Genomic DNA, 26,191 nt, shown 5'->3' with positions numbered 1-26,191 from the left:
TCTGCACAACCCAGGCCAGGGTCCAGGTGCCAAACTAACTCCCCCATTTATACATCACAGATGCCCCAGGATTCACATCTTTGCTGGCACTGCCAGCTTTTTCATGGAGAAGACTCTCATTAGCAACCTCAATTATCAAATTAGCAATTATCAAACATTAGGAGCAGCTCCTGCACTTTTCAGCTCCAAAGACAGGTCAAAGCTTGCAGAGCTGCTGCATTCAGGCCCTCCTTACCTACACAAGAGGACTCAGCTCCAACATTAAGGAAAAGGCTGGGACTGCAAGGAGACCAATAACTCTGAGCTGCCAACCTTTGGCAGATGCTGACTCATCCACGAATTTACAGCTGATAAAAGGGCAACCTGGGCCAGCAATTATCAGTACCTTCACACTTCTATTGGCCCAAGGCAGCCCTCCTCCAGCCCAGCTCAGCAGGGCCCAGTATCATGAGCATTTGTGTCACTATCCAAGGGATTTGACACAAGCTAAAACCGTCCTGTCTGGTTAACTATTGCCAGGCAAGGCTCCCACCCTGGTTCCCAGAACGCACCTTCAGCTGCCAGAGCAGGAAAAAAAGCTGCTTAGGGTGTCCCCAAAGCACAACTTCGGCTTCCCTGCAGCAAAAATAACATTTGTGAGAGGAAGGTGCTCTTTTTTTACACCCAAGTGCCAGTGTACTTGTCCTGTGGGAGGTCTTCCACAGGACTTATCACCTGAAACAAGCAGTTTAACACTACCAGGAAACTCAAGAGTTTCCAGACAAGGCATCACTAGCAAGACCCTCTACTCCAGGCATCCCTAGGAAAAACCAGAGTAAATGACAACACAGATTTGCAAGCAGCAGGTCAGTAAAAACTCCTACTTCAGTGCCAGGCAGACACCTCCATCCCTCAGAGAAGAGTTTTCAAAGTCAAACACAGCACTGCAAATTAAAATTGCTGTGCCAGCTCTTAAGCCCAGACACAAAACAAGAACTAACCCACACCTTCACATGATGAACTAACCCACACCTTCACATGATGAACTAACCCACACCTTCACATGATGAACTAACCCACACCTTCACATGATGAATCTGCTCTAGCAGGCAGAGACATTTCCTTTATAAATCAGGTTAACTTTGGCAAGCTGAAACTTAATCAGGAAATACCATGAACATGTTCTAAGAGAATGAAATATTCCCATTCCAAACGGAGTAGGAAGGGCTACAGTAAAGATTTCAACAAGGAAGCCAGAAACAACTCTTTCATTAACCCACTGCAAGGAGATAATAGAAAGCATTAAATTTATTTCTTCTTTATGCTTCCAGTGCATCCAGATCAGATACAGCACTGGCTACTACTGTGCTAGGGAACAAAAAAAAAAAAAAGCCAAACCAGCTCAGCACAGCAGCAAATTTCTTTATGCTTCCAGTGCATCCAGATCAGATACAGCACTGGCTACTACTGTGCTAGGGAACCAAAAAAAGAAAAAAAAGCCAAACGAGCTCAGCACAGCAGCAAAGATCTAAAAATGCACCACTAACCTCAACTGGTTAATATTCACTACACCAGTGCTCAGGAGTAGCCAGCATAGCCTCCAATGCCACTTTACCAGACAGGTTTCAAGCAATGCTGGCCATGGATCCAGGCCTCGAAGCAAGCAATTCACTTCCTCTGGTATTTCTGCAGCGCCAGCATGGGATCACATGGCCAGATCAGCCCCAGGTCCACGCTGCTAAACCCTCAAATACCCGGGAGATTAAGCTGCACTGGAAGTCATCTGGTAGCAGTCATTTTGTTAGCCCAGAACAAAGTTGCACTATACAGGCATCAAACAGACCCACACGCTGTGCAGACACTCATTTAGAGCTTTTTTCCACACCCATTTGATTAAACCTCAGATTACCCATGAGGCCAAGGCAACCCTTTCTCCACGTGACAGGAGAGAATCCAGCTCTGCCCAGGGAACCCTGCAAGGTCATCAGCTGGGAGGTTCAGCCCTTTACTTCCCACTTTGTTTTGGGACCTATCCTGAGGGGTCAGCTTGTTTCCAATAATGGCTGAAGTGTTTATTGACCCTATAATTCAAAAGCTGGAGAGGCAAGAGCAATCCCTTTCAAGGGCCCAAATCCTGGCACAAGCACTGCTGCTCAGAGGTGTGCTGGCAAAAGGAAGACCAGGCACAGGTACATTTACTGGCAGACCTGGGCTGCTGCAAAGGCACAAAAGCACGTCCTTCACTTGGATAAAAATAAGACCAGACCAAACACTCTCTTGCTTTGGCACACAATTTCTGTCTTGAGGCAGCAGAACATGCCCACTCCCATCAGCCTGGAGGAAACAGAAGCTTGCAGCACTGATTTCATCACACCAAGCTTGCTGTGCAGGGAAGTCTGCACCCACCTGTGCTCTTACATGCATGTTAACTGACCTGTGGCAAATACGGTTTTTCAAAATTCTTTTGCAATTTCAATGTACGCAGCAACTCAGCCTTGCTAACCTTGAGAGTAGCTGAATCCTGCCTCCAGGAAAGGCAGAATAAAGGAGTCTGCTGGAGGTATTCCCACCAGCAGTTGGCAGGTCAGGCAGGGAGCACTTGCAGCCTGCCCACAATGACCCACAGCACCACAGGGAGGCAAGCAAGCCTTCCCAGGCACCTCCACGCTGCCAGGGAATACACAGATTACTCATTTTACTCATTTCAGGCACACAAGCAAAGACACCCCCCCAGTACTAAACGTGCCAACAGTCACACCACCGAGGATTACCACCACTTGTTCACCAGGTCCCACCAAGTGCCTCCCCAGCCCAGCAGCCCCCCTCCATCACCTGGCAGGGTGTCACATTTGCTTTTTGTGACAGGTGTGGTGCAGACTCCACTGAAATCCAGAGAGTTGTCCAGCATGGCATTTATTCGGCGGAATAGATCCGCATTGCTGCAAGTGGAAAGTGCAGGGGCATCCGGGCTATCCCAGCAGTCTTTTATGCTCCTCACAGGATCTTCTTTCTGGTTAAAAAAAAAAAACAAACAGTATGTGTGTCAAATAGGCAAGTACTCAGCTTTCAACACATTGTGGAAAGCCTGGACTGCCTCCAATATTCACATTAGCTCAGGTCTTAGCAACACTCAAACCCAATTCTTGGCATTAAAGAAGCAGTTAAGCAAACGGGTCAGCCATTTGTCAGCAGAGCACACTGGAGCAGACTGCCCATCACACACAGGGACCAGGGATGGACTTCAGGCTGACAGCCACAGCAAACCAGCTGGGCTGTGAACACAGCTCCCTGCTGTTTTTCTCCAGCCCATCACAACACCAGCAGAGATCTGATTAATGAGGGCACACACCTTCTACCCCAAAACCAGTTTCCTGACACCAAGGGACAAGTGGGATGCTCATTGTCCAGGCAGAGACCACAAGGAACCACAGCAGCTCCTCTTATGCATGGCAGAGGAGCACAAGGCTCAACTCACTACCCATCTTGGAGTTCTGAACAGTATCTTGGAATGATCCAAGTCAGCAGCAATCACTTCAGGTTTGCAGAAAAAACCCAAACAACACTGCTTCCCAGCTAATCAAACAGCCCCAATCCTGAGGAAAGGCGGAAGATAAAATCCTGACCTTCCCTTCAGGCAGCAGCTCCTGACCACAAAGGCAGTCACCCCTAAGCATCTCTGCTTTAGCATGCACACAGATCCACCAGCATCAAGGTTTTGCGAGCATCCTAAAAAAGGATCACCTCTTGTAAAGCTTCTGCCTGAGAAACATCCAAACCTCCTGCACCCTGGTGCCGGTCCAGGGAACAGGGTAGAGCAGCTGCTTTCCCAGCTCTGCTCACAAGCCACTGACATGCAGCCTCCTTCGGGAGCAGCTGCACCACCTTCGAGCCTCTAACAATTTAGAAGCCGCTAAACTTCATCGGCACCAGCGATGGGCCGAGGACAGGCCCACCGGCCCCCCAAAAGCCACTGCAGAACTCTGCCCCCAAACATGCAGAGCCATCGGTACCGCCGGCAACTGAGACCTGCTTTAAAGAGAGGAGCAGGGAGGCACAATCCCCCAGTCCTGGGCTCCGGAGCAGAGTACTGCCCATTAAATCAAGCTAAACTCAAATCCAAAGAACTGAAGAGCATCAAAGCTGGCCAACGAGCCCCTGCTCCTCCAACACACCCCGAAGCTCTAAATGGGGCCGTCTGTACTTGTCAAGAAGACAACACAGGCACCTCTCGGATGTGCTTCTGCAAGTTTCAGGCCTCACTCACCTCCAGTTCTGCTTCACTCGCCAACAAGTCTGAAGCACCGTGCTGCTTTTACTTTCAAATGACCCCTTGCGGATCGTTCAAGGAGGCTGGTCTAAACTGAACTTCACATGGAGACAGGAATATTAGCACAGCCCACTATCAGCCTGGCACTTACATTCCACCCCCCGCCTCGTCATTAGACGGGCACAGTGTAATCCTTTTCTCTAGCTACCCACCACACAGGTAAAAAGCAAAGGAAACCCAGTCCTGGAAGCAGCACGAATAAGCCACTAAACGCACAGCTCGCACTGTGCCTTCAGGCGGGACCTGAACAATTCCTGGAGAACTCCAGCCCGTTTAGGACTATCAGCATTTCTTCAGCGCCGAGGGCTGGGATCTTTGGCTACTGAAATGCTCAGAGCTGTGCAGGAAATCACGCTATGAAAAGTCAGTGTCCATAAAGGAGACAGAGGAGTCCTGCAACTTTATTTGAATAAAGGGAGAGATTGTCCACTGGGGCATACGCCCGCGGGGTTTTCTCTCTCGAGGTTTCGGAGGGCACAGCCTCCTTTTAGCCTGAACTCCCGGCCGCATGTTGCCCTATTCCTTTCCCCATCAGCTGAGGTACTCGGAAGGTACAGCCTTCCCGAACAGCCCACCAAATATTCCCCCTTTGAACACGTCATTGTCCCCTCAAAGTTCAGAAACTCAGGCTGAGTTTGTCTGTTTCAGGAGTCAGACTGTCTGGTTCCTCTAACAAACCTGCGGCTTGAAGTTGGTAGAGACATTAAGAACCATTTCAAAGACATTAACACCCATGGAATTGTTTGTAACTACACAAACAGAGCACACCTCAGAGCCCACCTCCAAACAAGGGAACATTTAAACAGTGAAACAGCTAAGGCTAAAAGCGAGCTGAAGGCTGAGAGAAGAGGCAGACTGCTTTAAGTTATCTTTATAAAGAGCAGCTGGAGTACAGAAGCTCAAATTACAGAAGTATTGCCAGTCATCTTTAATAAAAAGGAGTGCCGCATCAGGCTGCCCTGGCACAAGCACGAAACTCCACGTTCTACTCCTGTTCCTGTAAAAGAACCACTTCCAGGGGGAGGCAAAGCTTTTCCCCAGGACTCTGCACTAGCGAGACGAAATAACCCGGAGCAGCCAGCTGAACGCCGCACCCGTTCCTTCTCATTCAGCCTCCACAACTGGCAGCACCAGTCCTGCTCCAAACAGGAACAGAAACCAGGGAGATCACAGACAAGCTTTTCCACAAAAATCCCTTCTGTTAGAGAGCTTTTAACCCTAGACAGTCAAGGACACCTTTGGGATACTGCAACCATCCTGGACACAGGGTAGGGGGGACCTTGCAGCACTGCCACCCCTTGTAGGAAGGAGCTCATAGCACTCCCTCAACCTGAAAATAAGATACTCCTTTGGGAAGAGCTCTGAAGGTCTCCAGAGCACTCAGATCTCAAACCACCCCCAAGAGCCTGGAGAGGATGGTGGAAGAGTTTGCAAACTGGAGAACCCAGCCAAGTGCTTCGTCTCAGAGTCAACACCAAAGCCCAGGGAAACATCACGCCTGAGGCTGTGTCCCCAGAGCCGTGCTCCTCTATCATCCCCAGCCAAGGCGAGCAACTCCAGAGCCCAGGTAGGATTTGCTTTCCCTGCCCCACCTGGATGGAGCTGGCAAATTCAACACACTGCCTCTCCAGGCTTCCCTAGAAGCCTCCACACTGCAGCTACAAACTGCAGATCCCCTCTGCTTCCAGAGGCACCAGCCCAGCAGCACTGGGGTGTAACCAGTGACCCAACAGCCACGCTCAGCCATTCCATCCTGCTATACCTCACAATCCCAATCCACAGACACTTATCACGGGATAAACAAGTCAATAGAGAAGCTGATGTAGCTGACAGGTGCTTTAAAAAGCCATCAGGAGTACACCACCACTTCTTAACACCTGGTAAGACACCCAGTCTCTTAGCTGAAAGTTTCTATGGAAGCCTCTGGATAAGAGCCAAAGGAAAAGGACAATTCAGCTCTCTGCAGCAGGCCCATAGTGCCACAGAGCAAACAATTCTGAGATTGAAGGTCAAGTCACTGGAGGTCAGAAACACCAGACCCAAGCAGCATCATACACAGACACAGCAGGATGAACCTCAGGCAGGAGGGCAGTCCTCCACATCCTGACTCAACTAAGAACTTTCCAGGAAAATTAATCCCCAGAACTCTGAGGCTTGAAGGAGGGTACTGAAAGGCTTCAGACCCCTCTTACAACACAAACACACACATGGATTTGCGAAAAGGAGTGCCAAGAAACAGGGAGGAGTTCCCCTCCCTCAGAGTAACAGAGCACCAGCAAGCCTTACCACCATGGCAGACAGCTCCTGTTTTCCTGCTGTGCATCAGGAAGCTGGGAGGTCCCTGGAGCTCCCATCCCACCAGCCCCAAGCAGACCCTGCTGAGTTTACCTGCAGGAGGGTCCACACCAGGCACAACCAGCAGCACTCAGTCAGTGCTACAACACACACCTGTGCAGAAAAACACCCCAAAGTTGTCCAAGGCAAGTGGAAATGAGGAGCCGCCACAGCCCCAAGGCAGACACACCTGCAGGAAACCTAGAGATAATGAAATCCCATGGCTAGGCAGAACCTGCAGCATCACAACAGCACTAGCACAGGATTAGGATAGCCTAATCCTTAGGGAAGTCATTAAACACAGCCTGGCTGCCAGTATGGCCAACATGTGCATTAGCTCCCGGGGATGCTGTGGAGCTCATCCACCTCAGCTACAATCCAGCCTTTGCTTTTTACATCTTCCATAGAAACTTCACCCAGGCAGCACCATGCTGATGCCCAGAGGGGTTCTTGGAGCTGCAGCTACAGCCAAGAGGGCCTTCAATCCCAAAGCAAAATTTCAGATGCTGTTAAAATGGTGCCCATGTCAACATAACCAAGCTGAGATGGCTCTGTACTTCAATGAAAGGATTTTCTGAGCTCCCTTTTTTGTTGGTATGTTTTGCTGCCCAAGTTGAAGTCAGCTACACCCGTGCAAAACACAACATTGGTGTAACTGTTTCCACCAGGCAACACACTCCCACCTCCAGCTCATCCCAAAAAGTGTTAGGCAAGGCTACACCAGCTCTCCCACCATCAGCAAGGCTAATGTCACGCAGCTGTCCTGGGGTGTAATGATTTAGCGAGTAGAGACATCTTGAACACACCTGGTTTGAATTAAGACTGGTCTTAATCCACAGGGGAGCACTGATTTCAGAACAACACCAGTTTTGCTAAAATCCCCTCTTTTAAAGGCATTTCACCATCAAAGGCAGCTATTTTTTGGTATTTTTTTGAAGCCATCACTCACAAGCAGCTTTGTACCTGAGCAATACCCACAGCTGCCTATTGCAGAATACTATCAAAGCTGAATAAGGTTTTAATTGGTTTAGGGAGACTGTTCGGGTTGAGACAAACTGCAGCGAAGTAACGGGGTCCTGGAGCCCTTCCCTGAGCCCCGCTCCCACCCCGTGCACAGCTGCACCTGCAGTCCCTCATCAGCACTCCAGGTGCCAGCACACCTCGTTAGCCCTTAACACAGGCATCAGTAACGAGCGTTAATTGGCTGCAGCTGGAGAACAGCAAAGGGTAAAAAGAAACCAACCTATTTTTCAGCAAAAGAATCACCTTTGTCCATACTCAGTTACACACTGAGTCTCCTGTGTCACCCCTTGTCCTAGCCAAACGCTACATGGAGATTTCAGCACACGGTTTATAAATAAAACAGCACCTTTGGTCACCTTATACACTAAAAAAAAGGCAGTTTAGAAGTGGGCAAAAATACCACTTGCATGAGTACAAGCACCCACTCCAGCCAAAATGTACCCCACCACGCACACCTGAGCTCAGCGCCTCCAGCTCAGCTTTATCTCCCTATAATCCGTGAAGGATGGAATAAGAGGTTGCTAGGCTAGGATGCGGTTTCCCTGAAGGCAGGGTCAGTTGGTGTGTTCCGAGCTCCACCAGCCCCCCGTTCCCCGGGCTACCTCAGCAGCAGGACCCCCGCGAGGCCAGCCCGCAGGGAAGGGGGATCCCATGGCAGCGCTCCGACAGGCGGCGGGGGAATCCCATCCAGCGCCGTGCTGAGGGCTCGGCGCCGCGCTCCCCGCTCCACGCCGGCGACGCGGGCGGGAACGCCGCCCCGGCGGCTCCACCGCGTGGAACCACGTGGCGGGGCGGCCTCGCGAGGCGGCACGTGCTCGCACTTACCGGCGGGAAGGCCATGGGCAGCACTATGGGCGGGCGGGTGGTCCCCGAACGCAGCACAGAAGAACCCAAAAGGCAGCGAGGACACCGGGAGCGGCGCAGCCCCTCGCCCGGCCCGCGGCTTTTATGGGCCGGGCCGGGCCGAGCCGGGCCGGGCCGAGGCGGGGGGGGGGAGTGAGGGCGTGGAGGGAGGGGCGGGGGTGCCGCTGAGGGGCGGGGCCGCGGCGCATGCGCGCAGCACGCGCCGGCCGCGTGGCTGCTCCTGCCGCCATCGGGCGGTTCCCGCCACAGCCCCGCGGAGCCGCCTCGCCCCGGGCGCCGTGAGGGGACGGGCACCCGCGGGTCACCGTGGGGTCATGCGAGGCGTTCACTCAGCCCCTCTGAGGGATGCGGCGGCGGCACTGTGCTGTCTGGCTTCAGCCACCCTCCCAGGGACACCTCAGCGCTGGCAGCTGCCACATGCAGGGTGTGACACTTGCTGTGCCCCCGCCGTGAGGGGAGTGGGATCCCCTAGGCGTTAAATTGAGGTCCCTAAGGGCAGGCTTAGTGTCATCATTTCTTCACACATGGGCTGTGGTACTAACTCAGCCCCCTCAGAGGCCGAGCGGTTAAATCTGAGTGGAATGGGGTGGTGGTGGCACTGTGGTGGCCAACTGTAGCCCCTTGGGGACACCTCAGTACCAGAAACTCCACTCAAGGGGCTGTGGGGCTCACTGAACACCCCATGAGGGGATGGGACTCCTGAGGGTTTAAGTCAGCCCCTCTAAGGGCAGTGGGATGGTGGTGGCACTGCCCAGCTGGAGCCCCTTGGGGGCATCTCAGCACTGGCCACACTCCATGTTCCTCTGAGGGGAGCGAGATCCCAAGGGACAATGACAGGAGTTACGGACTTAAATCAGCCCCTCTGAGGGGAGCGAGACCCCAAGGGCCAATGACAGGAGTTACGGACTTAAATTAGCCCCTCTGAGGGGAGTGAGACCCCAAGGGCCAGTGACAGGAGTTAAGGACTTAAATCAGCCCCTCTGAAGGAGCGAGACCCCAAGGGCCAATGGCAGGAGTTAAGGACTTAAATCAGCCCCTCTGAGGGGAGTGGGACCCCAAGGGCCAGTGACAGGAGTTATGGACTTAAATCAGCCCCTCTGAGGGGTCTGGGATGGTAGCAGTTCTGAGTCTTCGCTTCAGCACCTCTGGGGCCACTCACCACCCACAGGCTGGGTGCTCACCGAGTGTCCTGTGAGGGTGTGCAGAAAATCGTGTTTTTAAAAGTTGCCCTCTTTCTTTTCTTTCCCCATCAGCTGAGGTACTCGGAAGGTACAGCCTTCCCAAACCGCCTACCACATATTCCCTCTTTAAACACCTCATTTTCCCCTCAAAGATCAGAAACTCAGGCTTATACAGATCCTTTGTTTGTTTCAGGAGTCAGACTGTCTGGTTCCTCTAACAAACCTGCGGCTTGAAGTTGGTAGAGACATTAAGAACCATTTCAAAGACATTAACACCCATCCCCTCACCCATGGAATGGTTTGTAAATACACGAGCACACATCTTTCCTGTCAAGGGGAATGGGGCTCCCCAAGAGCAGCCTCAGTGCTGGCAACACCCACACACGGGCTGTGCTGCTCACTGAGCCCCTCGTGAGGGCATTGAACTTCCAAGGGCTTAAATCAGTCCCTCTAAAGGGAATGCAATGGTGGCACTGCCTGGCTGGAACCCTTCTGAGGACGCCTTAGTGCCAGTAGCATTCCATGCGCGGGCTGTGGCACTCACTGTGCTCTTCTCATGGATGAGACCCCCCATGAGGACAATATGTTGGTGGCAGTGCCCCCGAGGGACACCTCAGCACCAGCATCTCTCCACACACAGATTGTGGCACTCATTGAGCCCCCCCTCTGAGGGTATGGGACACCCCATGACAAAAAAAAAGGGGTTCCCCAAGAGTAGCCTCAGTGCTGGCAGCTCCTACAGATGAGCTGTGGCATTCATTGTGACCCCTGAATGGGGATGGGACCCCCAAGGGGTTAAACGAGCCCCTCTAAGGGGAACGGGATGATGGCACTGTGGTGCCTGGAGGGAGCTCTCCAGGGGACACCTCAGTGCCAGTAGCTCCCCACTCATTGCCTGTGGCACTCACTGAGCATCCCATGAGGGAATGGGACCCTGGAGGGGTTAAATGAGCCCCTGTGAGGGGAATGGCAGGTGGTGACACTGCAGTATCCATCTGGAGCCTTCACAGGGACACCTCAGCGCTGTCAGCTCCCACACACGGGCTGTGGTGCTTGCTAAGCCCACTCTGAGGGGAATGGGATCCCTAAGGGCTAAAATCATCCCCCTAAGGACTAAAATCAGCTCCTCTGAGGTACTGGAATGGTGGCAGTGCTGTGGCTCTCAGCTTCAGAACCCTGGGGCCACCACAGTGCCAGTCACTTGCCACACACGGGCTGGGTGTTCCCACTCTGAGTGGGACCCCAGAGGGGTTAAAATGAGTTCCCCAGGGACAGTGGGGTGGTGGCAGTGCTGTGGTGGCTGGCTTTATCCCTTCCAGACCCCCTTTGGCTCCAGCAGCTCTCCACACACAGGCTCAGCACTCTTTGGGCTCCCCATGGGAGAATGACACTCCCAAGGCTTAAATCAGCCTCCCTAGAGGGAATGGAGTGGTGGCACTGTGATGCCTGGCTGCAGCCTCCCTCCCAGGGACCCCTCAGAGCTGGCAGCTCCCACAAACAGGCTGTGGCGCTCACCGAGCCCCCTGTGAGGGAATGGGACCCCCAGGGGGTTAAAGTCAGGTCCCCAAGGGCAGCCTCAGTGCCCTGGCATCTCTCCACACACAGTCTGTGTCACTGCTGAGCCCATGAAGGGATAGGAGCCCAAGGGTTAAATGACCTCTCTAAGGGAAAGAAGGTGGTGGCATCATTGTGGCTCCCTGTGGGGCAGCTGCAGCTCCCACCCCTGTCCTATGGGAATGGGCTTTTTCCCTATGGAACAAGCACTTGACACCCAGTGGTCGCTGCTGCTGCTCCAGCCAGGGATTCCTCACCCATCAGAAAACACAAAGGGGTTTTTTCCATCTCTTACCCGGAAAAAGCAGAAAGCCCCTCACCCTTTTTGTGGCAGCGGAGGCGGTTCGGGATTCAGACCTTCCTGCACGTCCTTTGCTCATCCTCAGCCTCTGGTGCTGGGCCTGGCTCTGTGCTGAGCTGCAGCTTTGGATGGACAGAGCCAGTGCTCACTGAAATCCCACCCAACCCGTGCTGGGAGGAGAGATCTTAATAAAGAGTCAGATTTCCTTCCTTTTTTTGTAATCCCAGTTTGGAGATGAAACGCCTCCCCGAGCTGGCCCCAGGAATCCCTCCAGTGACACTGCAGAACAGACCCAGCCCTGACGTAGCAGGTATTTCTGCGGTCGAAGCATGAGCAATTCTGCCTTGAATAAATAGCTGGAACCCTCCCAAGACTGCTCAGATCCCTGGTCCAACTGAGCACCTCCTGCCCTCGGGGGTTCACCCCGACACTATGTGCCAGATTTTCTCCAGGACCCAGCAGCCGCCCATTCCTGGGACACACTGAGTGTTTCCAGCCACCTAAGAGATGGCTGGTCCCCTGATGTCCCCTGTGGCTGCCCTCGTGAGGCTGGCAGAGCCCAGCATGGGGGAGTCTGGGGTTGATGTGCCCACAGAGCAGAGGAGGGAAAGGGAGCAGGTTGGAGAAGAGCTTTATTGGGAGTTCCTGGACATAATAAATAAGGGTTACATTGGGAGAGGAGGATGAGGGACTGGGGCCACACTGTGCTGCGTGGGGGCTGGAGCCGCTTCTGCCCTTCCGAGTAGGACACCTCCCTGCATCCCATCTGCCCCATCCTGCTCCTTCCGCCCAGCAGCAGAGCCGCTGCCTGCTGCCTCTTCTGGGATCGGGGCAGAGAATAACCTGGCAGAAACAGGGGCAAGGGAGTGTTTTGGGGAGCAGCATGGGGCAGAAGGGGTGGGAGGGCAGGGCCATGGGCACGGCAGTGCCCAGCTGTCACTGTGTCAGGGCCTGGATGATGTCCTTCACCAGCATGGTGCCGATGACCATCTTCTCGCTGTTGATGGTCAGCTGGGCCATGGAGCCCTCCCGCCGCTCCAGGGTGATGAGCACCAGGCTCCCGCTTGTCACTGTCTTGGCTGCAAACCTGTTGGGTGGTGAACACGGGGCTTCAAGGCAAGCTGTCCCCTGTCACCCTCTGGTCCCAGGGGATGCTCCAGTGGGGACAGGCAGGTGCCTGCCACCCACGGCCACTGTCACATTTGGGTTCACGCAGGCTCCTCGTCCTAAAGGAAGCCCTGAGTGTCCCCACTGTGATTCGGGTGGGAATGGAGATGTGACAGGGCCTGCCTGATCCAGGTGTGGGGGTCCAGCTACCTGTACTCATTGCTGGCCCCGCAGGGCACGCGGCCCACGTTGGCAGCCGAGGTCACTTGCTGGACGATGGTGTGGTCACTTCGGCATTTCTCAGGCAGTGTCAGCTTCTCTGTGATCTCGCTCATGCCCATCAGCTTCCCTAGAGCAGGCAACAGAGGCACCTGCCCATCTCTGGCCACACACCCTGCTGGGCCCTGCTTTGACATGCCCAAAGCGAGCCCCTCCAGCTCCCTGCGTTCCCCATGACATCCTGAGCTGGCTGCTCTGCTTGCTCTTGGTTCAGGATTCAGTGAATTTGGGAAAATCCTTCATTACCCTTCCTGGGCTCATCCCTATGTTCCTGCCTGGTGGCAGTAGCCACATCCCTGGGGATGGGCTCCTCTGGACAGTGGAAGCAATGGGGCTGCAGGGCACCAAGCACCCCCTACTTAACAGAGCCCCCATCCATGGGGTCAGGGTGGGGATGTGCTGCTCCAGAAGCATGGGGACACAGGCTATCACTCACCAGACACAGTTCTGGGAGTGCCAGGGTGACATGAGCCCATCACGCTTTGTGGAGACCCAACAAGGCAACCCTGGCACCAGGGTGGTCACCCCAGCCCACAGACTGGGGTGCAGGGGGGGGTGAGGGGAGCAGAGCTAGTCTAGGGGCGAGCTGAGCAGCCACTTACCCTCACCTGGCCGTGCCAGGTGCTCTAAGGCCACAGCAAGGGCGGCAGAGGGGACAAAATTGGGGGTGAGTGTCAGTGGTGGGTGCCCGTGCAGCACCCTGTCCCCATCCCTGGCCCCACTCACCCTGCTCCTTCTTGAACTCGTTCTCGCTCATGAAGACAGGGGCCATGAGCTCCCCCACGGGTGGCTGGATGGAGACGTAGAACTGGCGTGTGTGGGTGCTGGGGAGACAGACATGTGCTCAGAATATGTCCCCTCTCCATGCCCTGCTTCCCATCCCCGCCCTGGGCAGAAGTGACTGGGGAAACTGTGGCACAAAAGGGCTCAGGAATGAGGGGAACCTGTCAGGCTGGACCTGGAGCTGCTGCTGCCTCCTCATCCCCTGCAGGGAGGCCTGTGCATTCCCTCCTGTCCACTAACCACCCCATGCCCATCTGACTGTCTCCTCTTCCCTGGAAGGATTCTGGTGCCTGTCCTGCTGTCCTCCATCCTCATGCCCTGCTTCTGCTGTCCCCTGTCCCCTGCTACATGGAGGGATGTTGATACCTATCCCACTTTCCCCATCTCTGGGGGACACCTGACGCCCTGATCCCTGGGACACCCATCCTGCCCCACCCGGTGCCACATGCTCACCACAGCTGGAAGTTTGCTGCCTGGGTGGAGTCACAGAAGTCGATGCCCATCACCACAGTGGCTGTGTCCCCTGGCGCCAGGTGCTCTGGAACCACAGGGCTGCCACTACATCCCACATTCCCACCCAGCCCTTGTCCCCGTTCTCCCCCAGCGTCACAGCCGTGCCGTGCCATGCCGTACCGATCTCAGGGAACTCCTGTATCCGCATGCCTGACAGTGGCTTGGGCTCGTTGACCCGCAGGTTCTTCACCTCGGTGTCAGTGTTGTTGGAGATCTGGATCTGGACGGCCACCATGTGGGGGTCTCCCGGGAAGGGCCGGCGGCTGAAGCAGTACTCAACCGCAAGCCCCTCGCCTGCCATGCGGTGCAGCAGCTCGTAGGTCTTCACCGCACTGAACGCCGGGCTCAGCAGCTGCACCAGGGGACAGCGCGGGCTCCTGAGGGCTCCCTGCAACCCCTGCAGGTGGCAGAGGGGCCAGGAGCCCCCGCAGGTGACAGAGGGCCTGAGACCTCCCCAGGGAGGGCATGGGGGACACTTACAGTGGGTGTCAGGGAGGTGTCGGTGAGAGTGAGGCCCTCCAGGTCGGTCACCAGGCTGGTGGAGATGATGCTGCTGGAGGGGATGGGCTGGGGAGGAGGCGGAGTGACTGCAAGGTGGAGAGGGGAGAGAAAAGGGTTAACAGAGCTCACAGCCCCATGGGGACACCCACACAGGGACAGTTCTAGTGGCTTAGCTCTGTGGGGACAATGGCATGGGGATGGGCCCAATGGCACAGCTCCATGGGGACAACCACATGGGGACAGCCATATGGGGACAGACATGGTGGCATAGTGCCATGGGGACAACTCCATGGGGACAGCCTCATGGGGGTAGCCCCATGGGGACAGCCATGTGGGGTCAGCCCTGGTGGCACAGTCCCATGAGGAGAGCCACACAAGGACAGCCCAGTGGCACAGCTCCATTGGTGTAGACACAACCCTGTACGCTGTCCCTGTGCACAGCCACGTGGGGACAATCCAACAGGCACAGCTGCCTGTCCCACAGCCATTATCTGGGGACAAGGACCCCTCACCAGACCTGTTCTTGTCCCAGCTTTGCAGCTCCCAAAGGACCCCTGGAGTCCTGATGGCACTGGGGTGAGTGCTCATGCCTCAGTTTCCCCAGCACCACCACCACGGCCATTCGCGTGTTCCAGGCAGCCACTCACAGTCATCCAGGTCAAGCAGGGAGATCTCCTTGGAGCTGGCCTTGCTGCTGGGGGGCTGCAGTGGGGCAGAGATGGGGAGTTCAACAGGGGGTCCAGGTATCCCTGTGCAGCCCCCTCTCCCAGCCCATCCCAGCCCTCACCGCCTTCCTCTGCTTGGCCTCTGCCTCAGAGCCCGAGTCAGAGCCAGAGGAGCTGCTCTCGGAGGTGCTGGCCTCTGATGAGGTTTCGGCACGGCCCTTCCTCCCCTGTGGGACCTTCTTCTTGGCCTTCTTTGCCCCTTCCTCCTCCTCCTCTTCTTCACTGGGACTGCAGGGAGAGCCCAGTTCAGGGGGTTGAGGTGGGGGTTTTGCTGGGAGCAGCCCCCTGCCTTCCCAGGGCATACCTGCCTGTGGTCCCCAAGACTGCCTTATGGGAACCTTCCTTGTCCTTCCTCTTTGGCCTCTTCTCCTCCTCCTCCTCCTCCTTGTCCTCTGACTGATCCCCGCTGTCTTCCTCCTCTTCCTCGTCCTCCTCCTCGGTGCCAGAGCTGGAGCTGCCAGAGCTGCTGCTGCTGTTCTCTTCACTGCCAGACTCGGGCTCTGTGGGGGCACAGCTCAGCCCTCCTGCTGTGTCCCCCCATATTCCCCCATCTCCCACTACATTCTCTATTGTCCCACTGCATCCCCACACCTGCTGCTGCATCTCCACTGCATCTCTGCACAGTCCCACTGCCCACCACTGTGTCCCTCCACATCTCCTGCCATGTCCCTCCCATGACGGGGTGTCCCCACTGTTATGTTCCCTGTCCAATGCCCCACCATTGTGGCACATGCCTGATAGCAAAAGTGACAACTGCCCAATATCTCATGCCCTCAGGTCCTCACCACTGTCTGCCGACTCCGTGGGCCCTGACTCGCCCTCTGAGTCAGAGTAGAAAGGCTTCTCCACCTTCTCCTTCCTCTTCTCCCGGCTGGTGCACTTGGTCCACTCAGGAACCTGCTGGCACAGGGTTGATGGAGCAGGGCCATCCCCGTGACTGGGAGTTCCAAACAGCCACCCTTGTCCTCCCCATCCCCAAGCAGATGTGTGAGCACTAGAGAGTGAACAGGGGCAGGTGAGCAGTACCCAGGTACCTTCTGGAGCTCTTCCAAGACCTTGAGCTAGTGTCCCCACCTTGGCCCCTCCTCCCCCATGCACCCAAGGTGCTCCACACACCTCCACATTCCTCACAGAGGGGTCAGGAGCCTCATCTGGCCAGTCGGGCAGCTCCTGGTAGCCCACAGCCTTAGCGTTGAGCAGATGGGACAGGGAGCCCAGTTGGAAATGGTCCCGATCTACAATGAGGTGAAAGGACACAGCAGCTCAGGGACAGCCATGCAGCATTGTGGTGACAGCTTGTGCCCATGTCCCAGTGACCCTGTGGCCAGGGATGGGTACCTTTGAAGGAAGACTCCAAGATGGGAGCCGGTTTTTGGGCCAGGAAGAGCTTCTTGGCGTATTTATTGAGGGCCCCACTCTTCTCAGTGGGCACGATGAGCTGGCGGATGAAGCGAGCCCGGTCGCGGATGTCGTAATTCTGGTCGTACTTGGCCAAATTGAGGACATACTGGGTCAGCAGCTTGCTCTGTGGCAGAGAACATGTTCAGAGCTGGCCTCTCCCTCCCTGACAGGGAAACTGAGGCCCACCCTAGGATCACATCCCCAGTACCTGCTTGGAGTTGGTCAGGTAGAGCTTAGCTGCCAGATTGATGACCTGCAGCTTGACAATGTCCTCCTCGTTGGTGAAGGACTTGGCCATCTTGCGCAGCACATCAGGTGCGATCTTGGGCACATGCTCGCAGTACTCTCCAATGAGCCACAAGATGCTGGCCCGCGCCATTGGCACCTGTGAAATGCCCTCAGACATGTGGCACTGCTGCCATCCCCTGCTCCTGTGGGTCAGTAACACCCCAACCAACCTGGATGTTGTCAGTGAGCTTGGCCATGTGCTTGATGATCTCGCTGTGCTGGGCTGGCTGCATCTGCAGCAGCTTTTTGATGACCACCACGGATTCAGCCACCACCAGCTCTGCGGGCAGAGACCCAGCCTCAGCTGGGTCCTGCCCTGAGAGTGGTGGAGCTCCCATTTCACCCCTGCTGCGTGTACTCACCATCCCTGTTGGAGAGGAGCTGGACCAGGCCATTGAGGCAGGTGTCCCGCACCTTCCCGATGTTGGTGGCACAGCGCCCGATGGCTTGGATAGTGGCTGCCACAAAGTCCTTGTCCATGCTGCGGATGTAGGTCTGCACAGGCATGGAGGGCACACACGACATGTCACCCATGTGCCAGTGCTGGACATCCCCCCTGGCAGTGGTCACACATCGGGGCCCTTTGGAACCGCTGATGGGGTTGGTATGGCCTCAGCCCACTCCTCCCAGAGAGGTTTCCTTTGCCCTCTCTATGGTGGTGGTTTGGCACCAAGAGCCATGCCAGGGTGGCAGCCTCAGTATGGCCATGGCATACCTGGAACTCTCGCAGGATGGTGGAGATGTTGGTCTCATTGGCCAGGTTGGTGAGGACCTCCAGCTGAGGGAATGAGGAAGAGATAAGCAGCATAGGGGCATGGTGTCCCCAAGGCATGAGGACAGCTGACCCAAAGAAGGGGCTCCATGACGCCCCAAACACACTCCTGACAGATGTTTCCAGCTCACCTTCAGGATCTTGATCTGTGTGGGGTCCGTGGAGCGGATGTAGAAACTTTTCAGATAGGGCTCAAACATCCCCTGCATGCACAGCCAGAGACATTAGTGTCATCTCTGTTCCCCCCACCTTGCCAAGGCCACCTCCAGGCTCTGGTGACCTTGCATACTAATCCTCATCTTGCTCCGGAGTCAACAGGGCCAACTCCTCCCACACCAAGTCGGACACTCACCCGCCGCTTGATGGACATGGTGGCCACATTCTGTAGCACAACATACTGCACCTCACTGTGGGGACAGAGAGGGGACCATGGTCACTGGGGAAAGGGCCAAACCCCCTCAGCAAGTCCCTGTGAATATGGGCCAGGACCCACCACCAGGCTGGTGCCACCAAGATGCTGTCACCCCATGTCTGGACTGGACCAGCCCAAAAAGCCTCCAACCCGACGCCCCTCCAGGGATGGGCTTTTTGGGGGTCTCTCAAAAAGGGTCTTGGAGCTTCCCATGGGTTCCAACAACTGGGATGGAGGGGTAGGACACCACCACAACCCAGGTGCCACACACCTGTGACTCCGCAGGAGCCGTACCAGCGCCTTGGCAATGACTCCAACCTCTGCCTTGGGTGCCAGGTGGAAGTAGAGCTGTGCCACGGCCATCACCACCTGTGGACACACACCCAAGTGTCACATGGTGGGAATGGGGGACACCCTGAGGAATGGCCATGTCCCCCAGTGCCACTCACAGCACTTGAAGGTAGCCTGACCCTGAGGACACCCATTTCTGGGTGTCCCTCAAGCACCCCAGTGAGTCTTAGACTGTGGGGACATCATAAGCCCAGACTGAAGGACAGTCCCAGTGGCTCTGGGGAGGGAACAGGGTGGGAGTGAGGGTCTCACTGCGGCGTTGCGGCTCTGCAGCAGGGGCTTGGTGTTGCGCAGGAGGAGGCGGTGGTCGGGGTCCATGACGTAGGGCTTGCGCTTGGCCAGCGAGGCTGCCTCTGCCTTGGCATCCTTGGCATCCTCCTCCTCAGAGCCATAGAAAGCCTTCTCAGTGTTCTCCTCCAGCAAGGACTCCTGCTGGCAGGTGGGACCCTCTTCATTCCCAAGAACATTCCCACTTCGCCCCACCTCCCTAAGGGCTCCCAGGACATCCCAAGGCTCCTGGGGCATTCTGTGCTCCTGAACTCACGTTCTGGTTGGGGCTGAGGAACTGGGTGCGGGCGTAGCGGGTCAGCATGTTGATGATGACCACCTGTCCCCACTCCTCCACATCGATGAGCAGGTTGCAGAGCTTGCGGTAGTTCTTGTGGATGAGGTCTATGCGCTCTGGGCAAACCTCCTCGAATGCCATCACCACGCTGCCAGCCACCAGCTGCAGAGGGAACGCCCGGGGTGACTTAGTGGAGTGGTGGGATCATCAGCAAGATGTTGGTTTGGTGGGGATGGTGGCATGTGCATGAGGGTGCTGGTTTGGTGGGCAACTCTTCCTTGTAGGAATGCCAGCTCAGTCGAGTTGGTGAATTCCCCACAAGGTTGCTGGCCCAGTAGGACAGCAGCACACCCACAAGGATGCATTCCTCTCCAGGGAATGGCTTCATCTCCACAAGGACACTAATTTGGTGGGAACATCTGCATCCCTGTGAGGATGCTGGATCAGTGGGGACAGTGGCATCCTTATGAGGGTTTTGTCTTGCTAGGGACAGTGACATCCCCACAAAGATGTTGGCTTGGGAGATGGCTGCATCCCTTTATGGATGCTGGATCAGTGAGGCCAATGGCATCCCATGACGATGACAAGGTTGCTGGCCCAGTAAGGACAGCAGCACACCCACAAGGATGCATTCCTCTCCAGGGAATGGCTTCATCTCCACAAGGACACTAATTTGGTGGGAACATCTGCATCCCTGTGAGGATGCTGGATCAGTGGGGACAGTGGCATCCTTATGAGGGTTTTGTCTTGCTAGGGACAGTGACATCCCCACAAAGATGTTGGCTTGGGAGATGGCTGCATCCGTGAGGACAATGGCATCCCGTGAGGATGACAACCCTGTGGGGATGGCTGCATCCCCAAGATAACACCAGTTTGGTGGGAACACCTCCATCTCCATGAGGACACCAGGCCAGTGATGTTCCCAGATTTAGAGGTGCGGGAGACACAGAGTTCTGCTCACTGTGGTTTTGTCAGCCAGCAGCTTCTCGATCACTTCAATGAGCTGGTCCTTCTGGTCTGAGTCGAGGCTGTGAGGGAGAAGCAGAGCAGGTGATGCTGGACCAAATTCCTCTCCATCCCTGCCTACCAAGCAGCCAAGACCCTTATTGAGGTTGCATACAGGTAGAGATATTATAAAAGAAAGGCCTTATAAAATGTGATTTAGGCCCTATTACTCCAGCTAAGCTAGCAGTTAGCTTGTAACTTCCCATGGTAAAAATCATAAGAATGAAAGCAGTTAGCACAACAAGCTATTCTAGTAAAAAAAAAAGTTTGCACCTTTAATAAACAAGAAATCTGTCCCATGGGAACCAGTGAACAAAATATGTAAACTAACCAAAAATAGAGAGATTTGACAGATGTACACCCTAGCCATTTACCAACCAATAAACTGAGTGTCAGTGTATTGTTAGCCAGTTAGGTCTAACACACTTCTAATATTTCCTGTAAATATGAGCTTTGTGACTAAAAAATTAGCTTTTCTGCATGAAGAAACTGAGTGCTGGCTGCTTTATTACAGCAACTCACATCCCTTACACATGGCAGCTAGTCCCCATCCCCATTACCTGTACAGCTTGGGGATGGCGTGGGCGGCCGTCTTGCGCACGTACGGGGACATGTCCGAGGCAGCCTCCTTGATGGCCAGCATCATGATGGGCACGATTATGGGCACGCGGATGCTGGACAGGACCCGCAGGGCACTGGCGCGGATCAGCTGGTTGGGGTCCTGTGGGGACACACGGGGGGCTGCAGTGCAGCTGTGGGAGGCTCAGTGCTCCCCCAGACCCCCCCTGGGTCCTCAGACCAGCCCACCTTGAGTCCTCGCTGGAAGGTGGAGATGGAGAGCAGGGCCAGATCCTGTTGCTCCTCTGCATAGCGCACCAGGTACACGTACACCAGCTTCTTCACCTGCAGGGTGAAGGTGCCACCTCAGAGCCCGCAAATTCCAGCCAATCCCCAAAAACAGGGAAATGTCAGACCTTGGGATGCCGCCAGGGCCACCCAAGATCTTCCTCACCTCAATGTTCTTGCAGGCAACGTTTTTCACCACAGCTGGGAAGAGGTCGGAGGCGTTTTTACCACGGGCAATCATCTAGGGGGAAAAGAAGTGGTGTGACACTGGGCAGCTGGCACAGCAGGGGCTGGTACAGCATGAGACAGCTCGGCACCAGCAGTGGTCCCCACCAGTGACAACAACACTCACCGCCACAATCCTCTTCATGGCCTCCAGCTTGAGTGAATCCTTGTTGCTGTCGAGCATCTCCTTGAGGTCATCATGCCTGAACCACACCAGGGGGAAAAAAAAAAATCCCATTTTCACATTTTTACCTGTTTTTAGTCTTTTTTTTTCTGTTCCCAGCCTTCCGTCAGGCTGGCAATCCAACCTTTCATCATGAAATATTTATGGGGACAGGAGTTGGGTTACAGCCAGGTGAAAGAGGAACCGGAGGGACTGGCATGGTGCTAGCACCCAGTGCCATCCTCATCCCAGGCACTGGGACAAGAACTCTGTCCCATCCTGGCTGTGGTTTTCACCCTACATTGTCCCTAAACCACAGGTGCCCACCACCAGCTCCATCCTGGCTTGGCTGGGTGTCCCTTGTCCCCTCATGGACATAGTGGCATGGATGTGCCAGCACATACCGATGCAAAGCCCTTCCCTGGTCCCTTTCCTGGACTGGGAAAAATACCACCAGCCTTTTGTAAAGTTGTCACCACTGTCCTCTTTTCTAAGGGACACTGGTCCCTCCCTAAACTGGGGGCAAGGCTGCATCTGCCTGCAGCAACTGAGGGTGACAGCCATGGGATGATGCTCGTGCAGAGCCACCATCACCGGAGGGTCCTGGGGGCGCTCCCTGGGGGAGTCTTACCGCGGCGGTGGCCCGGTGACAGCGTCTGCTGCGGGCTTGGTGCCGGCGAGTGGCCGCAGCTCATCGGCTCGCAGGGCGCTGTAGCAGCTGGGTTGTCCAGCCTCGGTGGCCAGCACCGGGCTTGTCACCTCCTCGGCCACACCAGCACCCTCTGGTGTTTTCGGCCAGCCAGCCGGCCCCACCGGCAGCTGCTGCAGCAGCTTCTGCACTGGCGGCAAGGACATCATGGCTTTGACAGGCGGTAGTGGCCCTGGGGATGGTGACAGGGCTGTGGCCCCGCTCCTCTGCCCAGCAGAGCGGGCTGAAACCTGATGCCGTGGCTGGGGTTGGGTTGCAGCCTAGATCAGGACACAGCTCCCAGTGGATGAGGCCAGCTTGGGATGTCACGTCCAAAGTGACATCTGACCTGCAGGTGGAACCTGGGGACACTGCAGGGTGCTCCTTCCTCAGTGCTGAGTGGCTCAGTCCTGGGCAGGAACACACATCATGGTGGGACACTCTGCCTGGGTGGTAGGGTGGCACGACAGGGCACCTTTGGGTGTCCAGCCTGGGAGATGGGGTCACACTTGGTGCATTTGTCTTGCCCCATGTGCCATGGATGCCATGGATGGTTCACAGGAATGGTGACAGTCCTGGTGTGGCTCTGGCAAAGAGCAGCATGCAGATGATAGTGACACTATGGGTGTGGGGGACACTGTGGGTGTGGGGGACACTGCCAGGAGATCAGGGGTAAGGGGACACTGCTGTGAGAGCCGTGACACTGCCAGAGTGTGAGGCACTGATGATAGATCATGAGGTACCCTGGACAGACTGGGAGACACAACCAGGGTGTCAGGGTTGGGGGATGCTCCCAGAGTGGGGGACAATGCCAGTGAGGGTCAGGGGACACGGGAGCAGGGGAGTATTTCCAGGCTGGGAGACATTGCCAAGGAGGGGTCAGAGAGGAGGAGACTTGGACAAACTGCAGGACACTGCCAGGGACTCATGGGAGGGACAAACACTCTGAGATAGGGACAATGCCAGTGGGTCATGGATAGAGGGCATTGCCAGACTGGGGAACACTGCCAGTTGATCAGGGCTGGGGGAAATTGTCATACTGAGGGACACATCCAGGGGTAGGGAGTGTTACACTGCAAGGGACACCACTAAGGGGTCAGAAAGGGGGGGACACTATTAGATGGGGATACTGCTAGCAGGTCATGGATGCAGGGCACATCCAGAGTGGGGGACAATGCCAGGGACTCAGGACTGGGTGGACACTGTCATACTGGGGAACATTGCCAAGGCATCAGAGGGAAGGGGACACTGCCAGCAAGTCACAGATCAGGGGCACATCCAGAATGGGGGACACTGCAGCATTAGGGAGGAGTACATGGAGAGAGGGGACACTCCCAAACTGGGGACATTACCAAGAGGTCAGGATGGGGTACACATTCAAAGTGGGGGACACTGCCAGGGAATCAGGTCTGGAGGGACACTGTCAAATGGCAGGACACCACCAGAGGGGCAGGGATGGGGAGACACTGCTGCACTGGGGGACACAGCCGGGGGTAGAGAGCGTGCTGCTGTCAGACTGTGATCCAGTGCTTTCCTGCTGGGGCAGCAGGGAGCGGGGGACAGTGCCAGCGTGGGGGACACTGACACAGCAGGGAAGGCCAAGAGACATTCCCGCAGCTCCAGGAGCACACCCCCTCTATTCCTCTTCACCCCTGCCCCCTCTCAGGAGCCTGTCCCACGGCAGGGTGACATTCCTCAGCATCCCCCCGACCCTGGGAACCCCTAAGCGGTGGGGGGGTCTCAGCTCAGGAGAGCCACAGGAGCCAGCGGATGCCGTGGTGGGAGCACCGTGCCCGGGATGCCCCAGCCCGAGGGTGGGCGGTTCAAGGGGGATCCCCGCACATCTCCCCCAGCAACCATCTCCAACATCCCGCGGTGCTCCCACCCTCTCCGGCCTTTGCAACCTGCAATGACGGCGGCGGCGACGTGACTGCGTTCCCTGCCCCATCCCTGTCCCCATCCTCATCCTTATCCCTATCCACATCACCATCCTCACCCCCATCCCCGTCCCCACGTCGGGGGCCGCTCCAGCCCGGCTCGGTACCCCGGGGACAGCGGCGAAGGCCTGCAGCGGCGGCCGCCCGGGCAGGCTCGTCCCTGTCCCCGCGCCCGCATTGTCCCCACCTCTTGTAGTCGGAGGAGAAGATGCCGCCGCTGGCGGGGTCGTGGCCGTACTCGGGCTCGCCCAGGCTGGAGGAGCCGCCCTTCTCCTCGCCGTAGGCCGGGCTGGCGGCCATGGCGGCGGAGCGGTGCGGTGCGGTGCGGGGGGACGCGGGAGCTGATGTCAGCGCGGGCGGGGACGGCCCGGCCCCCGGGGCAGCGCCGCGCACCGAGCCCGCGGCACCGCGGGGAGCCTGGCTGCCCCGGCCCTGCGGCCCCCGCCCGCGCGGGTTTGGGAGCGGGACACGGCTGACTTCGGGACAGCAGCGCTGGGGACACAGCTGTGGTACAGTGACAGTGACACTGAGCTCACAAGTACCCGTCCAGAATCACCAAAATCTATAATTATTGTAATAGCCATGATTGTGCATGATTATAGTTAGACGTGTTTAAAATAGATTGCATTATAGCAAAGAATGTTATATGTTCAGAGGTTACAATATATATTATTATATCCTGCTGTATTACATGTTATTATTATTTAATATGTAATACTGTGTGCGGTATACATAATATACATTTACTTATACATTACACATCCTTTATATATTCTATTACATGCTGCATATTGCATGTTATTTATTACATTACATTATAATATATTACAGATTTCATTAATTACACAATATTATGTTTGCCATAATCAATCATGCTATGTTATAGATAATCCATAAACCATTCTACATTCTACAGTTTATAATATAATGTATGCAATATGTTATATATGCTATATGTTATGCTGTTATATTATATTGCAGATTACATGAATTCTATTATATAGTATATAGTATTTAATATAGCACATATTACATATTGTATTATGTATTATCTACTGTATGATGAAATTCAATATTTTATGATCTATATTCCACATGATAGTATATCTGATGTATGATATCTGAATTATTATATATATTAGGTATGGTATTAATTTATATTATTCTTATAGATATTGTAATAGATATTGTAGTTTATATTTAATATTATTATCAATAACATAATAGGAATAATATGGGCAGATATTCCTGCTATTGTTTCTCCAGGCAGCTGACCAGCCCTGGAGCTGTGTGGATGGGGCAGCACTCACCCCATCCACAGGAATGGGGCAGTGAGGGAAAATGGCCATGGTTCAAGTAGCAGAATTGACTAAAGCATCTAATTAATGGACAGCAACTAATCTTCAGCACAGAGACACACTCACTCCAGCCCTCCCTGGGACCCCAACCCTGCTTGGATCTCAGACCTTCCTGGAGACCCTGCTGCTCTCCTGGAGACCCCAACCCTCAGGAGACACAAAGAAGAGCCAGACTCCCACTTCTTTGCCCCACATAAACACTGATAAAATCCCACTGGACATTCCCTTCTCCCTGCTGAGCTGCCCCAGCTCTTTCAGCTTCCCTTCCTAGGGAAATGCTCCAGAGCCCTGGTGGCCCTTTGTGGTGTCTCTCCAGTGTGTCCCTGTCTCTCTCATGCTGGAGAGCCCAGCACAGGGGTGCCAGGGGGTGCCAGGATCACCATGGGCTGGTGACCCGCTCCCCCTCACTGCAGATACACTCTACCTCATCACCTGGACCAGTGATGAGGATGTTGACCAGGACTGGACACAGAGCTGAGCCCTGGGGTACACCACCAGCCTCTGGCCAGACCTGATCTAGCCTTTTGACCCATTTTCGACCCAGCAACCTGCAGAATATTCATTTTTATGCTCAGAATTAAATGCCAGCAGTGAAAGAGGCAGATGTTTGTCTCAGGAGGCCATGGGGAGCAAAGAGCAGCCTCTCCCTTCGAGGTGTGTCAAGGTGGGACATCACTTGACATCAGCTTCTGAGAAAAGTGAGAAAACA

The 26,191-nt window shown here is 55.3% G+C and overlaps 2 protein-coding genes across 6 annotated transcripts in view; both read right to left on the bottom strand.

Annotated features, from left to right (window-relative positions):
- The window catches only part of CPEB1 (cytoplasmic polyadenylation element binding protein 1), a 38,322-nt gene extending 29,707 nt beyond the window's left edge, over positions 1-8,615 (bottom strand). For 2 of the 4 annotated variants that reach the window (XM_039722803.1, XM_039722804.1), the window contains exons 1-2: positions 8,489-8,615; positions 2,812-2,989 (exon numbers count right to left, since the gene is read on the bottom strand). In XM_039722803.1, coding sequence (XP_039578737.1) covers positions 2,812-2,989; positions 8,489-8,503 — 193 coding nt within the window. In that variant the 5' untranslated portion in view covers positions 8,504-8,615. Of the gene's footprint in view, positions 1-2,811; positions 2,990-8,265; positions 8,381-8,488 lie in introns of those variants that run through there. The other 2 variants (XM_039722802.1, XM_039722801.1) reach the window with 2 other exon arrangements.
- A 3,569-nt stretch (positions 8,616-12,184) lies between these two features.
- On the bottom strand, positions 12,185-24,607 carry AP3B2 (adaptor related protein complex 3 subunit beta 2). Of its 2 annotated transcripts, none has more exons than XM_039723508.1 (27): positions 24,312-24,607; positions 21,464-21,539; positions 21,278-21,352; positions 21,073-21,168; positions 20,826-20,986; positions 20,222-20,288; positions 19,240-19,422; positions 18,948-19,127; positions 18,616-18,713; positions 18,285-18,339; positions 18,064-18,135; positions 17,876-17,938; positions 17,523-17,655; positions 17,331-17,440; positions 17,081-17,257; positions 16,810-16,996; positions 16,588-16,706; positions 16,257-16,368; positions 15,776-15,971; positions 15,534-15,699; positions 15,394-15,448; positions 14,726-14,832; positions 14,366-14,597; positions 14,186-14,270; positions 13,676-13,773; positions 12,881-13,019; positions 12,185-12,650 (listed from the first exon to the last, which is right to left on the bottom strand). In XM_039723508.1, the coding sequence occupies exons 1-27, from the start codon at positions 24,422-24,424 to the stop codon at positions 12,500-12,502; spliced, it is 3,306 nt and encodes a 1,101-aa protein (XP_039579442.1). In that variant the 5' UTR covers positions 24,425-24,607; the 3' UTR covers positions 12,185-12,499. The 2 variants fall into 2 exon arrangements, with proteins under 2 accessions (XP_039579442.1, XP_039579443.1); XM_039723509.1 differs by having other exon boundaries at positions 12,500-12,650; positions 18,948-19,124.
- Positions 24,608-26,191: the final 1,584 nt, after the last annotated feature.

The sequence above is a fragment of the Passer montanus genome, unplaced genomic scaffold (genome assembly GCF_014805655.1).
Source record: "Passer montanus isolate IOZ18808 unplaced genomic scaffold, ASM1480565v1 scaffold5, whole genome shotgun sequence".
In the NCBI taxonomy this organism is placed as follows: Eukaryota; Metazoa; Chordata; class Aves; order Passeriformes; family Passeridae; genus Passer; species Passer montanus.
Note: the sequence above shows the minus strand (reverse complement) of the source record. Positions and strands in the feature narration are given on the sequence as shown.